This window comes from Podarcis gaigeae, assembly GCF_964106915.1.
Source record: "Podarcis gaigeae genome assembly, chromosome: 12".
NCBI classification, from domain to species: Eukaryota; Metazoa; Chordata; class Lepidosauria; order Squamata; family Lacertidae; genus Podarcis; species Podarcis gaigeae.
In genome coordinates, this window is record NC_139688.1 from 18,402,564 (window position 1) to 18,420,568 (window position 18,005).

At 42.6% G+C, this 18,005-nt stretch overlaps 1 protein-coding gene across 6 annotated transcripts in view; it reads left to right on the forward strand.

Moving 5' to 3' along the window:
- Nucleotides 1–18,005, forward strand: part of PARD3 (par-3 family cell polarity regulator) — a 563,676-nt gene that overhangs the window by 215,786 nt on the left and 329,885 nt on the right. For all 6 annotated transcript variants that reach the window (XM_083704625.1, XM_083704626.1, XM_083704622.1 and 3 more), the window contains one exon: nt 14,516–14,696. Coding sequence is in view for 4 of the 6 variants with exons in the window: in XM_083704622.1 (XP_083560748.1) it covers nt 14,516–14,696 (181 nt within the window). In the remaining 2 variants the exon portion in view is untranslated. The remainder of the gene's footprint in view (nt 1–14,515; nt 14,697–18,005) is intronic.

Here is an 18,005-nt window from a genome sequence, read left to right on the forward strand (position 1 = left end):
TCGGGATCCGAGGCACTGCTGGAAGAGGGAGATGAGGCCTCGGCTGGGAGGAGAGAGAGGGCTGCGCACCCAGGCGAGCTGCATGGGAAGTAGTCTCATGATCTGAACCTAGGTTTCCCTTGAACGTGGAAAGCACTTGGAGCCAGATGGAGATAAAAACATATTTTTGAGATTATTAGTGAAGCAGCCCTCCCCATCCCTAAATATGCAAAAGTGGCTCTGAATCATTTAAGGGCATATGAAACAGCTTTTAAAATTCACTTTCAGTGGCAGAAAGTATGTTTTTCTTTCGATTAGATGCCTGATGGGTAGTTGTTTTGAAAGATAATTATGGGAAAAAAGATAGGTTTGATATGAAATCTTGACAGTGGGGAACTAGGCAATATAATGGCTAATTGTTTATTAAATGTACTAAGTGCACATTAGATGCATAGACTTTCTAAAATGAAGCTACATTTTTTATTTAAAAAAATTCATATCAGCTTTTGCATTAGTGCATGCATCCTTGTTCATGTATATATTCATTTATTTAGGGATTTCTGTTAGGTACCATTCTTTGCCGTTTTAATTTTAGGTTTATGGGAAATAAAGGTGTGTTGGATGAAGTGTCTGTGTTGCTGCTATATTGCTTGTTACAAGCCCTTGGAATGTTAGTTATCCTGAAAATAGGTTTTTAATGATCCATGTAGGAAAGGAAAGCTCTGAGAATGCTTAAGTATTTGGGGCTGCCTCAGTACTATTTAAGTCATTTCAGTAATCAGAAAGCTTACAAATTGATTTTATACTTACTTTTCTTCTTGTCCAAACAATGATTGGTTACTCCCTCAATTATATGTATTCCCAGATTTTGTATTGCTCCCGTGCATGCTTTTGCATTTGTCATTTGCAGATACAACAAGATTATTCCCAAATTGTAATAATGAATTTTGAAGATTTATAAAAGCTGCTTTCTCAAATTAGATAGGTACTCTTATCATTACAGTACTTTGATTTTATAGAAGCCATCTATTCAGACATCTGTAGCATAGTATTTAGAATGTTTGGAGATATGTGTAAAGAGATACAAACTGTAGGCTATCACATTATACTTGAATTAGACTGGGGAATTTGTGTATGAGTTTGCTAATGAGAGAGAGAGAAAAATAGGGGGCATGCAAACATAAACCAGCTTCACTTCATATCAGCTTAATTGTCAGAACTCCCTAACTAGAATCTCAATAATAATAATAATAATTATACACACACACACACACACACACACACACACACATGCTTGGGGAGGGAAATCATAGTGGTTCCATCAATAAAACATGTAGTAGGGTTTTTTTCCATATACAGTGGTACCTTGGTTTACGACCTTAATCCATTATGGAAGTCCATTCTGAAAGCGTTCTTAAACCAATGCGTGCTTTCCCATAGCAGTGAGGGACTCAATTTATAAATGGAGCACACTAAACAGGAAGTGAAACATGTTCTTATTCCAAGGCAAAGTTCACAAACCAAAACACCTACTTCCAGGTTTGTTGCCTTCTTAATCCAAGTTGCTCATAAACTAAGCTGTTCTTAAAGCAAGGTACAGTGGTGCCTCGCAAGACGAAATTAATTCGTTCCGCAAGTTTTTTCGTCTTGCGAGTTTTTCGTCTTGCGAAGCACGGTTTCCCATAGGAATGCATTGAAAATCAATTAATGCGTTCCTAGGGAGACCGCCTTCAGACCAGGTCCGGGGACAGTCTGGCCCCGGACCTCTTCTGAAGGCTGGTGGGGGGGGGAGGACTTTTCTCCCCACCGCCAGGCTTCAGAACAGCCTTCTGAAGGCTGGCGGTGGGAAGAAAAGCCCTTCTCCCACCGCCAGCCTTCAGAAGAGTTTCTGCAGGGCTGCCTAGGCTGCGAATAGCAGCCTGCTGCCCGGTGCGAGGGACGCTCTGAAGCAGAGCGCCCCTCGCGCGGGGCAGACATCTGCAGCTTGGGGAGCCCTGCAGGACTTCCCCGCAGGGCTCTCCGAGCTGCAGATAGCAGCCTGCTGCCCCGCACGAGGGGCGCTCTTAAGCAGAGCGTCCCTCGGGCGGGGCAGACATCTGCAGCTTGGGGAGCCCTGCCGGACTTCCCCGCAGGGCTCTCCAAGCTGCGGATAGCAGCCTGCTGCCCCGCACGAGGGGCGCTCTTAAGCAGAGCGCCCCTCGCACGGCGCAGACATTCACAGCTTGGGGAGGCCTGCGGGGAACTCTTCTGAAGGCTGGAGGCGGGAGAAGGGCTTTTCTTCCCACCGCCCGCCTTCAGAACAGCCTTCTGAATGTTGGCGGTGGGGAGGAAAAACCCTCCTCCCACCGCAAGCCCCGGGAAGAGAGGAGAAGCTGCGTGCCTTCCCCTCTGTTCCCGGACCTGTCCTGAAGGCTTGCAGCGGGAGGAGGGCTTTCCTCCCCACCGCCAACATTCAGAATGCTGTTCTGAATGTTGGCGGTGGGGAAGAAAAACCCTCCTCCCACTGCAAGCCCCGGGAAGAGAGGAGAAGCTGTGCGCCTTCTCCTCTGTTCCCGGACCTCCCACCGCAAGCCTTCAGGACAGGTCCGGGAACAGAGGGGAAGGCGCGCAGCTTCTCCTCTCTTCCCGGGGCTTGCGGTGGGAGGAGGGTTTCTCCTCCCCACCGCCAACATTCAGAAGGCTGTTCTGAAGGCTGGCGGTGGGAAGAAAAGCCCTCCTCCCGCCGCAAGCCTTCAGGACAGGTCCGGGAACAGAGGGGAAGGCACGCAGCTTCTCCTCTCTTCCCGGGGCTTGCGGTGGGAGGAGGGTTCCCCCTATGGGCTTTCGTCTTGCGAAGCAAGCCCATAGGGAGATTCGTCTTGCGAAGCCGCTAAAAAATCGGAAAACCCTTTCGTCTTGCGGGTTTTTCGTTTAGCGAGGCATTCGTCTTGCGGGGCACCACTGTACCACAGTACAATGCTGTTGATCATTTCAAAACATATTATTACTTTCTCCTTTCTGCATTTGTGTGGAATTCTTTTCCTCCTCATTTCTTATTCCCATCACTTTTGGTGTACTGTGATCTAACACATCGGGAGCCTCTTTGTATCAGAATACTCCCCTCCATTGAACTCTCACATTTTTATGGATGAAGAAGATCCACACCGTATGGAACACAACACTGCTATCATACAATTACTCTGCATTATTTGTAAAGGTAGTTAGCCAGAACAACGTATCTGGAAGATTAAGTGGAAGACACATGTGATTTGAGTTTCCTGAACCTGGTAGCAGGACTAGACCTCTTTCCTGAATAACATTACTGACTTTTTTATGAAGGTCAAACAACAGAAATATTTTAGTTTATTATTTATATTTTAGTTTCAGGCAAGGTCTATACAAACTAGACCTTCCCCAATGTATTCACCTGTCCACTCTGAGCAAGTGAGTTGTAAAAGGAGGAGAAGCTGTAGCCTCAATTTTCTTTGCCCTCTCACTCTAGGTGAATGGACAGATTGGACATAAAGGGAGAGGGAAAGTGAGTAGTCAGCAGTGAGAAGAAGACTTTGTGTCCAAAGACCCTCTAAAACCTGGAGTAGACACTATCTAGTGCAGCCTTTATCAGCCTGGTCACTTCCAGATGTTTTGGACTACATATTTCTGTGCTGACTGGAACTAATGGGAATTGTTGAGATGCATCTTTCCCCCCTTGCTCCTTTTACTGCTCACTTGCTTAACACTGGGTTGAAGAGGCAGGGAGAGCACCGAGAAGGAAATGTAGCAATCGGCAGTGGGCCATAATCTCTTGGACCTTAGAAGATGGACCTGCCATCAGCCAGGTTTGGCAGCATGCTTTGCAGAGCTGGATAGACCTTGTTTTGGTTGGTGGGGAGAGGGGCTTACACTTGAGAACCATTTTTTGGCGTTATGGGTTAATTGGTGGGGATAAAGGAGTGATACATGCACAGCCATGGGGAAGAATGGAAATTATGACCTTGTTGATATTTTCTATCTATATATATAAGATAACTGATAGGGTTCCTTTCAGGTCCTAATATTCTGAATTGTCTGTTTTCTTCAGTCCTCCAAAGTGTGCTGATACTCACAAATACCATTAGTTCTTTATTTTTCCTGTCTCTCAGTAATGCTACCAGGGAGTCCTCTTTCCACATCCTTCACCGTGCTCAGGATAAGAGAGCTATCCTCCATCAGTGATGGATGTGTACATGACCAGGGTTCCCAAAGCTGTTCTCGTCTCCCATCAAATGCTGTTAGTTTAACGTGGTTGCTTCCTCTGATGTAGTCTTAGAGAAATTCATGCTGTGAGACTGCAATTCTATTTTATTTATTTTTAGTTTCAAGGTGGTTGTAAAATTTCTTCTGTCTCACAGCAAAGAATGTTAGGATCTTGATTCATTTATATCAGCAGGAAGCTTGTGACAATTTAATAAAGATCCCAGGATGAGTAAAAGAAGTTAGGTTTTATGGCACATTTTCTCTTGGGAAGAGAAATTGAGCAGGACTTGAAGAGAGAGAATATTGAATGGGGAGCAGAGCAAGGGGGAAATGCTTGCTTTCCTTTTAATCTGTTTGCTTACCTGAGTATGGGGCAGTGGGGGATTAAAAACAAAAAACAAATGCATAGTTAGGAGACAATATGATGTCCTCAGTTTAAGAAATGCATTGCTTTTGGGTAACAATGGATTGCACAAGAAGAGATATCTTAGCCCTTGAAAGAATATGCCTGTTTCTCTAGAGTGGAATACATTATGGAATGTTATCTAAACTTGATGATAGCAAATGTCTACTTGCCTTAATTCACTGTGTGTATATAATATAAGAAAGCACAATGCTGTTAAATGCCACTCTATTCATCAGAACATTCACTTAATTGTATACTTTAGATTTGTATAGTTTTGCCCTTTTTGTTTTTCTAAAATAGAATGCCTTTTAGTTGAATATGCAAACATTCCATTCTGTTTATCTAAATGTTTTACCCCACTTTTCGGAAAGCAAGGTAGAATAAGCATTGAAGATCAATATAAACCCACTCATCTAGAAACACAAAGAGCAGAGTAAAATAGCAGTCTGAGCTTCCCCACAGAATAAAACTTTTAAACGGCTTCAGCAGACCAGGGAGTTGGCAAAATGTGAAGATTTTCTGGTTTAAGTTAGGTTTACTGGTTTCACAGGCACCCACAGAATTATCCTCCTACTAAAATCTACCCATTGCTTTCACTGCATGCATTTCATCTGGTGCTTAAGTCTGTCAGACAGCACTTAATTAGACTTGGCAATAATGTACTGGTGGTTTGGCATTGATTTTTATCCCCAAATGGTGCTACCAAGTTCAGCAAGATGGTGATCCAAAAACAGCAGCCAAGTGCCTTACCATCGGGTGATGGAATTGAGCCAGTGTGGTTCCATGTACAGTGGTCAAGTGTGGTGTCAGAGAACCCCAGTGAGCATTGACTGACGCGCTCTTAGCATCTGTTAAATAGTGGATAGAAAGGATAGGCACAATGTTTTACTGGCCTAAAATGCTGAACATGCTCTCTTCATGGGGAGGGATTATCTTCTACGTCTGTGTGCTTACCACCCCATGAATCATTTATTCAGCATAATAGTTTTCTGTAATTTTAAGTATTTGCGTCATTTTTATTGTGTGATAATAGCTATTGTAGATTGCTTGGAGTTTTTTTAAAAATGAAATTGTGGTGTACAGGCATTTTTAAAATAAATAAATAGCAGTCAAATAATCACATAATGTTTCATAATTTGTTTCTTAATGTGGGTAAATTTGAGTTAGCTTGTTAGGAGGACATGGCTTCAGTTCCATCTCTCTGTGTGTTTTGGTTCTCTTACTGGAGCCATTTCTCCATGTCCATTGCCTTAATGGTCCCAAGTTCTGCTGTGCTTTTACATCTTTCTGGGGAGAGAGAATGGAGTAATCTTTCAGAAAAGGTCTTCGTAGGCAGGTTGACAAGGGCCAACACAATGTAACGCAACAAGTATTATGCTGCTCTTGTACACTAAATAATTTCCCGAGTGTCTCAGTTTTAGATGACGTGGAGTCGTTGTTCGCATAAACTATGGATCCCAGTGGTGAGTGGGGCTAGAGGCAAAAGGTGGCTGGAGACATGACTTTTATGTTTCTGTAGTCAGTAAAATAACAGCTATAGGTTTCTAAATATACACAGTTGAACATAAGAGCCTGTTGGATTTAGTCCAGCATCCTGTTCTCCCAGTGGCCAGCTCCCAGCCTGTGGAAAACCCCAAAGCAGGGCCTGAGTGCAACAGCACTCTCCCCACTCATGATTCCCAGCATTGAGCTTTCAGACACAAGCTGCTTCCAACACCCCTCTCCATGATTTATCCTGGGAAGGACCTATTGTTGCCAGGTAAAAGCACTTGACGAGGATATGGAGCAGGGGCAGTGAAGGCTGTGATCGTGGACAGAAGTGTGGTTTGAGGAGAATCCTGGGGCCTGAATAGAAAGGCTCAAGTGGGGGCAAGTTTAGCCCCAGTCCTGAGGTTCTTCACCTGTGGTACATAGGAGTACAGTTTGAAATCAGTGGGAGCTTTGAGTAGACATATGTAGAATTGAACTGTAATGTGCTCTTTGTAAGCATGTATTCTCAGAAGTAAGTCCCATTAGGAGTTCAGAGAATCTTACTCTTTAGTAAGAAATTTCAGTATTAGATGCTTTAGGGTGGGCATACAAATCACATCACATTTTTCTGCCACTGGCATTTCCTTCTTGGCCTAAAACTCGTTGCTCCTGTTAACAGTATTTTACAAGTATTCCTGTTTGTTTCAAGCATCCCATTACAACAACCCTGTTTGGTCCCCCCACCCTTTTTGAAATTTGGATAATTTCGTTAAGCTGGTTGCAGCTGTATAGTATTGCTAACCTACTTTTACTCTAACCCCAAAGTGTCAAAACATCACTTTAAAAGCAGAGCATTCTGTCGGTATCTCATCACTTGAATAAGGCTTATTCTTTTCTTTTCCTGGAGGGTATACAAAAATATGACTTCTCAAGGTGATTTTCACTGGAATTGATTTTTTTTATATATAAGGAAAGGTTGTGCTGTCGGCACTGGTAAGTAACAGCTGAGATGTAGGAGATCAAAGTGGAAGCTGGAAATAAGAAATGTTAATTTTCAGGGAATGGGCGGCCAGTGAATAATACTTCAGGTAGGCAAGCTACTTGGAGAATAGAGAGAAGACCAGAGGCAATTTACGGTAATGGGTGTAGTACAAATCAAGGAAGCTTTGCCTACCAATCTTTATGGGATGGATTGTAATTGGATGGGCAAACTTCATATGAGTAGTGTCAGAATGTGGAAGAAATCAAGTTTGATACATTGGCTTCTGATCTTTTCAGTGTTCCCTCCCCTCCAGTCTTGATAAAATGAGGCCTGACTTGTTCACAAATTGCTTAGTATTGCTATTTGACACAACAGCTTTTCTCTACCAGTGAATTTGGAGAATGAATTAATCAAAGGACTGTCATTGCCGAATCATGACCTACAGATGATACTTGCACCTTCAGCAACTGTGTGTTATATGGAGGTATTCAGCAGATAGTGCATCTTCTAAGCCCTACAGTGTGAAAAAGCTCCACACCCCCAAATTATTTGTTCTCCATTAAAATATATGAATTGTGCCTTTTGTTTTCTGTTTCTCCGCAACCAGTCAATACCAGTGACCAACCTGCCATGTAGCTAATGTAATGAAGACACTTCTTAAGTGTGTGCAGCAGTAGCAATGACTGGGCCTGGCTTTGCCATCTCCCGTAGATGCTGTTGCCTAGTTTTGTTGCTATATGGGAGCCATCCCCAATCTTGGGTCCCTGGATGTTGTTGGACCACAACTGCCATCGTCTCTTTTCATTAGCCATGCTAACTGGGGTGATGGGAGTTGTAGTCCAATGACATTTGAAGATCCAAGGTTAGTGAATGGTACTGCAGGTGAAGATCTGTCACGCTTTGTTATAGTCTTTTGTCACTACAGTGGTACTTTGGGTTACAGATGCTTCAGGTTACAGACGCTTCAGGTTACAGACTGCTAACCCAGAAATAGTACCTCGGGTTCAGGATAAGAACAGAAATTGCACGCCTGCGGCCCGAGGCCCTATTAGCTAAAGTGGTACCTCAGGTTAAGAACAGTTTCCGGTTAAGAACGCACCTCCAGAACAAATTAAGTTCTTAACCCGAGGTACCACTGTACCTCCTGGTTCTTTGAGTCAGGAAATCAGAAAAAAGGCTTGCACTTTTAAAGTGATGAAGTCATCTTTTGCATTACTTGTGAACCAGTGAGGCCATTTGTGTTGTGTAGTTTTAGGTTATCTGCATGTATTTTGTATGCACGTGGTCCATTTTTTAAAAGCATAGTTATGATGTGTGCACATGCATTTCTATAAGGAAATGAGGTCTGAATATGAAGGTGGAGATTTGCACCAGCCTGATGCCTTTTTTCCATATTCTGCATAAACAATGTCTGAAAAATATGCATGTGCACGTAACATAACATAACATAACATAACATAACATAACATAACATAACATAACAACATAAAACATAACAAAAAGCATTTAAAACAGGGCAACCCCAATTTAAATAATGGATAACCTCAGGTACATACCTATGTATTCTCAAACACGCCAAAACTTTGGTGAGTATTTTAACAAAAATCACAATGGCTGTAAATATGCACATCTTTCAGCACCAGGAAATCATAAACAGCACCTGGAAATCTGAACTAAAGTTCTAAAAACCATGAAGATATTCTGCAAAAGACAGCCCTGTCTGTCACACTCTTTAGCTTAGGAACTTAACTTCTCCTCTCTAGGCCAAACTAGAGCTGGCCTGATTGCTTTTTCAAGCAGAAATAGCTTGTGTTTGGGTAAGGGAGCCGGGAACTGAGCCAGATTAGGAATGTGATGTATGTGTAGACTTTAAACCAGAAACTGGGAACCTGTAGCCTTCCAGTTGTTGGACTTCAACTGCCACGAGCCCCAGCCAGCATGACCAGTGGCCAGGGGTGATGGGATTTTGTAGTCCAGCAGCATCTGAAAGGCCACAGGTTTCCCACCCTTGCTTTTCATCTTTGCCATAGTACCCAATCAGAAACGATTTTTCAAAATGTCATGTTTTCATGCCCCTGGAAGCTTTCCTTCTTGTATTGCAAATATGTGCTAGTGGTGGGGTGGTGAAATCATATAATATTTTGTTAAAACAGAGGAAAGAAAACCATGGTAGAAAACTTTACTACTTGGTGAAGTGATTGTCTGGTAGGGCCTTTAGGATGTTGTTGTTGTTGGCTGAAATACCTCCCCCCCCCCCACTTCATCCCTGTACTTTTCACACCCACCCATCCCCATAAGCACATAGGCAGTGGCTGGGAGATTCCAAAACTCCCAAAGTACGTAAGAAGGAAATGCAAGGTACTTCTTCTTTGGCCACCCTCTGTGTTTCTCTCTCTTGACTAAACTGGCCCCTAATTGAAGTACACTTGGGTGATATTGATTTCAGCTAGACCAGGGGTCTGCAACCTGTGGCTCCGGAGCCGCATGTGGCTCTTTTACACCTTTGCCTCGGCTCCGGGGCGGATACTAGCAAGGAGAGGAGGCGCATTGTGCGCCCCGATACTCCCCACTGTGGCGGGCGCTGTACTGGCTGTGACGTCGCATGGGGGCGCTGCGTGCGTTAGTCACGTACTGTCCTGACGTCGCCTTCCTGCCCGCCCACCCGCTACATTGTAAGGGGCATGTACGCTGGTCACTGCATTGAAAGGGGGCATGTACGCTGGTCACTGTTTTGAAGGGGAGTGAAGAACACACACACACACACACACAAAAAGGTAACTTGTTAATTTAACGTTTATTTCTATGAGGAGGAGTAATTCTGAGGGGTCAAACAAAGAAATAAAAAAGTGACAAAAAAGTTATTTTTATAATGACGAGTTTTGCGGCTCCCAGTTTTTTTTTTCTTCGGAAACGGGTCCAAGTGGCTCTTTTTGTCTTAAAGCTTGCAGACCCCTGAGCTAGACTGAAGTAATATGGTTTCTCCTAGACCTAAGCACACATACTATGTTATTGCATTTGAATCCAATCTTCCATTTCAGAGCTCAAAGCAACATGCCAGAACTTGAATAGTACAAGCAGGTCTAACATTGCAGTTTCTAGGCATTAGCTCACGGTAATAAGAGCTCCTTGGAGATTTCTGTGATTATAAAAGTTGGCTTCACTATGTTATCTTCCTTGACATTAAGATACAACTCTCTCTGGGAAACTCTTGCCAAGTATTTCGTTGTTGCCAAGTTAATTAACCAGGAGAATCCCCACTAGTTTCCCATCCCTACAGCAGAACTTTCCAAATGGTGGGCTGGGACCTACCAGTGAGTTGTGGGAACTTCCTGGGTGTGTTTTCAGGCTAGCAGCAGAAGATGGGGGCATTGTAGGATAGATATATGTGGAAATATATTGCACCTGGTCCTGTTTACAGCAATAATACAGTTTGAATGGATTAATTTTATTCTCAGCCTAGATCAGTTACTGCCTGAATCTGGGACAGAAGCAAAAATAGATTATTATCTGTTTTAATTTTTGTGTGCATATGAATTGACTTCTTTAGTTGTCTTTATTAATTACTGTCTTTCTTTCTCTCTCACACACACACAAACACTGTTCAGGTAATATGTGTTGCTGTATTATGGGTGCACTGTCACCACAGTTTCGGTGTAGAATTATATTTTAAATAACCCAGTTTCCATGGGGAAGGCCATTGCTTATTTCTCAGGGTCCAGTTGATCGCCATAAGACCTTCAGGTCAGATAAAGCCTGCTCTTTAGTGCTCAATCAAAGCAAATGTCGATTTGGGTTTTCTGCAGATTGACCTTTGCTCTGATTGAGTGCTAAAGAGTGGGTTTTTCATGGGGAAAACTCTGGACCAAAAAATGGGCACCTGGGCATGGAGCTTTAAAGTGCAAACCTAGAAAGAGGAGAGGAGAGATAAGTGTGGATAAGCCCTATGGCTTGAAGTAGCAGCTCAACTAAAGGTTACTACTTGACCTCACACAATACAACTTTCCCAACTGGCAAGCTGATTGAAAGAAACAAATGAGAGTTTCTTCTTTCCACATTTGCCCCCACAAGAAGTGATGGTCACGTGTTGAATCATTATGGGATTTAGGGCTGTGCCAGCTACCCTTGCTCCCAACATCATGATGGCATCCATGGTGTCCTTCTAGATTCAGGTAGGTAGCCGTGTTGGTCTGACACAGTAGAAATATATTAAAAAATATTAAAAAATTGTCCAGGAGCACCTCAGAGCCCAACTAAGTTTGGTACGAAAGTTCATACCAAGAACAAACTTAGTTGGTCTCTAAGGTGCCACTGGACATTTAAAAAAAATCCCCCCCCCCATATATTTCTATGGTGTCTTTCTGACATTGATCAGAAACACCTGCAGCAAGAAAGCCTTCACATATACAGGAGTCTGTAGATGTTCATGCCAAGCATTTAGATGTCAGGAGGAAGGCTAGCCAGCACAGTGGTTCAGTGCATGAAAATTACTTCTGAAGAGGGTTGACATTTGTGGGTTGACATTTTGTAGTTCTATAGTTACTGAATCCTTATACTGTTGCAGCAGTTCTAAAGAGTTACATTCCATTCTAATAACTTGTTTATCAATTATAAGAATGTGGAAAATACAGCATTTCCCCCTTTTGTTATGCAGCAATAACAAGAACACATTTAAGGAGCTTCCATGATGATACAATTAAGCTGCAGTTACAGGAATCCATCAATCAAGCTGTAGTTACAGGAATCTATGTTTTTATTGCAGTTTTTCATTGTGCCTGGATGCAGATAGTCTGATCTCATACAAGGGTAGGAGTATCTCTCTTGAGAGTCAGTTAATGAAGTGATATTGGAGACACACACTGTCAGGCAGTATTAAAATACTGCCATAGGATATTTGATAGCTCTTGTCATGTTCTGAGATGCTCCATACCTTTTCGCACAAGCATTACTACTACTTGCTTGTTAATGTTACAGGTATATATGCAAATTACCATTGTTTGTATGCAAGAAGAAGATTGTCCCTTCACTCTTGCCTAGAGATGCAATTCTTAGAACTTTGAATTAGTATACTGCTTTTAAATGTTGCTGCACATCGCCAGGTATTTCAAGATTCAGTCAACCATCTGGCATGAGTGAAGAATAGATTGGAAGAGATTTGCTAGCCAACACAGCCAGGCTTCTTAGCCTGCAGCAAAAGTCCTTTTGCTAAACCATATTTTCACAATACATTTCTTAGGACTAGCCAACATGCTCTGAACCAACAGTTCTCACTCCTCCTGGTTTGCAGTGATACTGACTACCTCCACTTAAGAAGTTTTAAACTTTAAAACACGGCCAGCTCATTTATTTTTTGTCTGGCAGTACACAGAGATGTAGTTAGAAACAAGTAATTATGGACAAAAATTAGGATTTTCCCACCAGAGTGATTAACCCATGATGGGGTTAGGAAATTGACTTTCCCAGGCAGATTCAGATTATCTGAGTGTAAGAGACATTGATTCTGATTAGAGAAATTAACCTGAGTTTTGATAGTATTTTCAAAGCAATACTTACTGGGATGGAGTGAGATATCCCGTATTTTTCCATCTATAAGACTCCCCCATGTATAAGATGCCCCCTATTTTGGGGGACTCTGATTTATGAAAATGGGGGGAGATGTATCTATGTATAAGATGCCCCAATATTTTTTAAAACTTTTTTTTGGGAAAAAACCTAGTCTTATACACATTAAAATACAGTAAGTGAAAAAAGTGTAGGTTCACATAGATAGTTTTTCCTCTATTTATTACGACACTTGCACTCTTGTGCTTCCCCCTCAGCTGAGTTTACCTGAAATTTCTGTCTTACACTTAAGTAGGTATGATTGACTGACTGACTGATTGAATCATTAATATATATATATTTGTCATTTTTTGGATAAGCAGGCTTATCTCCAATACAAAAGTGCACATGTTGGTGCTAGGAGTTAATTGCACTTCAGCAGGCTCTGGTGGCATAACTGACCCTTATAGTTGGTTGGGGAGGCTCTGCCCTCCTGGCCTTCTGGGAAATGATAGAACTCAGGAAGCCATGTGAAACTTATTTGGCAGTTTCAGGTGGAGGTCCAGCACAATAAAAGGTCAGAGATGCTCCAGGTTGCTTAGAAATTAGGGTTTCTTCATGCTAATAAGCTATCTCTTTGCTACTAAAAAGTGCAGTTTCTTACCTAGTATAACTCAGTATCCAAAGTTGTTGCTGTGCTAATGCTAAGGTCTATGTGCCCTTGTTTCTTCTCCCATCTCAGCTGTTTCGAAGGTTTGGGGGCAATTTGGAATGGTGTATGATATAAGCAGGGGTGGGGGAAACTCTACATATGCATGTATTGAAGTTATGTGTGAGTGTGTGGGGGGAGGTCTTTATTCCCAGCCAGGGTTTTCCATCACACAAAGCACTTTATTTGTTTTTATTTATTTATTTCTATTTATTTCATTTTATTCTATTGCCTATAGAAAAAAAATCCCCCTCCGTAGTAAAGTAAGTTTTGGGTGTTTGTTATGAATGAAACTATTACCTCAGAGTATAACCCCCCTCAAAGTTCTGTGTTTTTTAAAAATAAAAAGAATAAAAGGAGAGGGGTGGAGGAGAATTCAGGTTTTCCAAAGCTTCTCAGTTTTACATCTTTATTCTTGCCATCTCACATGCACTTCTATTTCAGCTGTCATATTAATCACCTGGCAATTGGGAGAAATGGGACCAATTTATTTGCTTTAAAAGGGTTTGCTGTGTGATCTTTGGCAAGATGTTTAAGCCTCCTTGTGTCTGTCTTCTGTTTGAGAACTCTGGGTAAAGTCACATTCCTACCTTGCAGGTCTGCTGTGAGAATAGCGTAATCAATTGTTGTAACTCATTTAAGATGAGAAGGTACAGAAATGTTCCCTCAATATTTAAATGATGAAGTCAACCTCCTCTTTTCTTCTTTTCTGTGCTAGAAAATTGAAGTTACTTATTTTTAAGATAACAATCTTTTTTAAACAGTCTCTGCCACAGGTTGTACTTTCAGACTCCTTTATTTGTGCACTTAATGGGTGCTGCTGCTCTTAAGGATTTTCCCCACCAGGACACAATTATTTTCATCCCTGTGGGTTGCTGTAATTTTTTTAAATTTACAACCATTCAGGCAATGGCACCTCCTAAGGAGCCAGGCATGAGCTTTTTAGTGGCTAACCTTGACTCAAAAGCAAACCATGGGAGTGGAAGGTGTTGACGCAATATCTAAGTGGTGTGGGAACAACTTTAGTAGTTGCAGCAGGAACTCCAATACGCATCTAAGTGAACAGATTCTTCCATGATCCACCCCTTGATGTGAGTGCTTGCACTTATTGGTCCAAGTAGGGGAAACTGCCACCTGTGTTTTGTGTAGCTGCTCTTCTGATGCTGCTGTTTAGTATAATTCCTCTTCTCAACATTGGTCCTTTTGTTATTCGCAGCTTGTAGCTGTATTCGATGAGCAAGACCCACACCATGGAGGAGATGGCACCAGTGCCAGCTCCACTGGCACCCAGAGCCCCGAGATCTTTGGCAGTGAACTGGGCACCACTGCTGTGTCAGCCTTCCAGCCTTACCAAGCAACAAGTGAAATTGAGGTCACGCCTTCAGTCCTTCGCACAAGTGAGTAAAGGTTCCCGGTGCCTCTGCACATTTCATCTTCATTTACTGGGATGCCAACTTCTGTTACCCTCTCATGCTGCTGGGAATATGATTCATTATGTGTCTTTATCAGAAGCTGATTAAAGTTCAGAAAAGGGGTAAATGGTTGAGGCAGGCAAGTAAATAAGCTTCTGCCTTTTTGGTTTTTAATACACTGCTTATGAACTGCTTTAAACACTCATAAACGTGTGTGTGTGTGTTGCATCCCCAATTCCTAAGTAGCCGAGCATGAAAACTTGTAGCACAGTTTCCAGATTGTAGTTTCCAGAGTGGTGGGATTGACCTAGCAAGTGAAGATAAAAAAGATGAAAAAATGAAAAATTGGTCTATAGTACGTGCTTTGAGTTGCAAGAGACTATGAATATCACAGAGGTTGCTTGCATCACCTGGCAGTTAAACATGACCCAATGGCACAGTGAGTTACATGCCTTTCTACCCCTTTCAAATAATAATAAAAAAAGATCAGGGAGTTGTCTTCACATCTCAAGATCTGAATATGTCAAATTCAGGGTGAAAATAAGGACACGTTGCAATAGAGATCACATTAAAAGTTATTTCCCTACTCTTACGGTATTTCATGCAGTACAACTTAGTGTTTGTTCTGATGTCATGTCACAATGCATTTGTTTGCCCATGCTACCAATCATTGTAGGGCAGGGACAGGGAAACTCACAGTATCTCTGTGTCAGGACATGGGGTTTCCTATTGGAGGAGGTGGCAAAGGAGGGCAAGAAATAAATATGGGCTCCTAATTTTGGTGGCATTCTGTTTCTTGTCCCTGGTCCCCCCCCCAATATCTGGAATAAGCCTTCAGACCTTCAGAAGATTTAGAAAATGGGCTTAGAATATCGCTACATTACTGGACTACTTAAACACTGGTTCATGGCTACATTTCACTTAGTTGTCAGAAACCTAAGGTTGCAAGGAGGAGCTGAGACTGAACTTTATTGCTTGATAAGCTTGTCAACTGAGGAGTCTTGCCAACATATCATCTAGATCAACTTCCTCCAACTTACTCTCCATATGCTTTTGATTACAACAGCTGATGGAAGTTGTAGTCCAAAACAGCTAGACAGCACTGCATTCAGAGAAGGTTGATCTAAGGCAGGCATGGCCAAACTTGGCCCTGCAGCTGTTTTGGGACTACAATTCCCATCATCCCTGACCTGTTAGCTAGGGATGATTGAAGTTGTAGTCCAAAACAGCTGGAGGGCCAAGTTTAGCCATGCCTGATCTAAGGGAAGGGTTTATCATCTTTCTTGTAGCTTGACTCTACCTTGATTAAATAAATGGTTTGCTGTTCCCCAAGAGTTAAGTAAGGCTCAAGTAAAAACTAATGAAATGGAGAATCCACACACACTTCAAAAATGTCATCGGACAGATGAGTGGGAAAGGTAACAGCAGACGCATGGTATGCTTCAATATTTCCAAAGGAATTCCAGGGATACAGCACTTCCCCTCCCTTCCCCCCCAAACTATATTGCAATACAAAACACTACAAAAGTTTCCTTTCTCCATTGACTTTCCTAAGTGTTATCATTCAGTGAATAAAACTGTTCATGTTACATTGATTAAAACATGAGAGGAAGGAACATGTCCACCTCTTAGTCAACTCAAAATGCTAAGAACTTCTTACTGGATCACACCAAAGTCCATTTAGTTTATCATTCTATTTCTGGCAGTGATGAAATAGATACCTCTAGAACAGCCTTCTGCAAGCATGGCCAGTAATTGGGAATGATGGGAACTGTAGTCCAAAACATCTTGTTGGGGAAGGCTGTTGCGTGGGAAGGCCCCCAAACCAGAATAACATTCACACTGACACAGAATTTTGGTTTAAGGTTATTGGGCAAATTTTAGGCCACAACTTTATTGATTACAGAAATGTGAGAGGTATTGGCTTAGGCATTGGCAAAGGGACTCCTGCCCTCTTCGCAGGAAGTCAGTAAGGGTAAACCACCCACAGAGGAAGCCACATTGAGGGAACCCGCCTGCAGCTCTCCTCAGTGTCCCCAGATGCCTGAAATGGCCCTAGCCCCTCAAGCAGACTTTGGAAAGGATCCAGTCCCTGGATTCCTTTAACGGAATACCCCTGGTCAATGGAGGGGCAGGCAACGGCTGACCTCCCCTCCCCCACAAATCAATGAGCCAATGCCTAACCGCCAAACCTTACAAAGTTGTGACGATTGCTAAGAGGTAGGCAAAAACAAAATGGCCAGTGCCAATCTTCCAAATGGAAAAATCCCTACCTGGCCCCTGTCCCAAGACAGGCGACCAACCAAAGTCCAAAGAAGGCCAGAGGACATCTAAAATAAAGGGCAGGTGGGTGGGTGTTTGGCAGTGTGAAGCAGGTGTCTGACACACGTCACACTGCCACTTTTATATCCCCCCACGATCACCCCACACAAAAGTGATTGGCCAAGAAGCTGGGGTGATTGTGGTGCCACCCTGGCATGACGGCATTGCTCCGCCCATGCCGGGGGGGGGGGAGGAACTGGCCTGGGGGCCTGCCCGCAATCAGGACTATACTTAAAGATGATCCCACCTCTAAAATTGCTCAAAGGGGGCACTCACTGTTTGTGACATACAGTGGTACCTTGGGTTACATACGCTTCAGGTTACATATGCTTCAGGTTACACACTCCGCTAACCCAAAAATAGTGCTTTAGGTTAAGAACTTTGCTTCAGGATGAGAACAGAAATCGGGCTCTGGCAGCATGGTGGCAGCAGGAGGCCCCATTAGCTAAAGTGGTGCTTCAGGTTAAGAACAGTTTCAGGTTAAGAACGAACCTCCGGAACAAATTAAGTACTCAACCCGAGGTACCACTGTACTCTGATGTGGATAGCTTAGGTTGTTCCTTTACCAAATTGTGGGTCCATGGATCTGCCTTACAGTTGAGGGATTAGGCTAGGGTTAAGCCAGACTTTTCATAGTCTTTTCTAGGTTTGAACCTTCATCCCCATTAACTGTCATGTGCATCTACTGCTTGTCCTCTATATTGAAAATGTAGCACATTGAGGAAAACTGTTTAAAGAGACCAACTTAGTCAATGTATTTGCATGACATTTCTGTTCAGGGAAGAAATGTGCGAAATATTTTGGCACAGATATCCTAGAAAACCAAAAGCAATGTTCTGTGTACAACTTAAAAGAATTTCTTTCCTTTCTTTGTGGAATATTTTTTGTTCTTCGGGATGCTGCACCCTGTGGGTAATTGGAGCCATACCAGCAACGTGATTTGACATTAAAGCAAACCGATTTCAAATACCT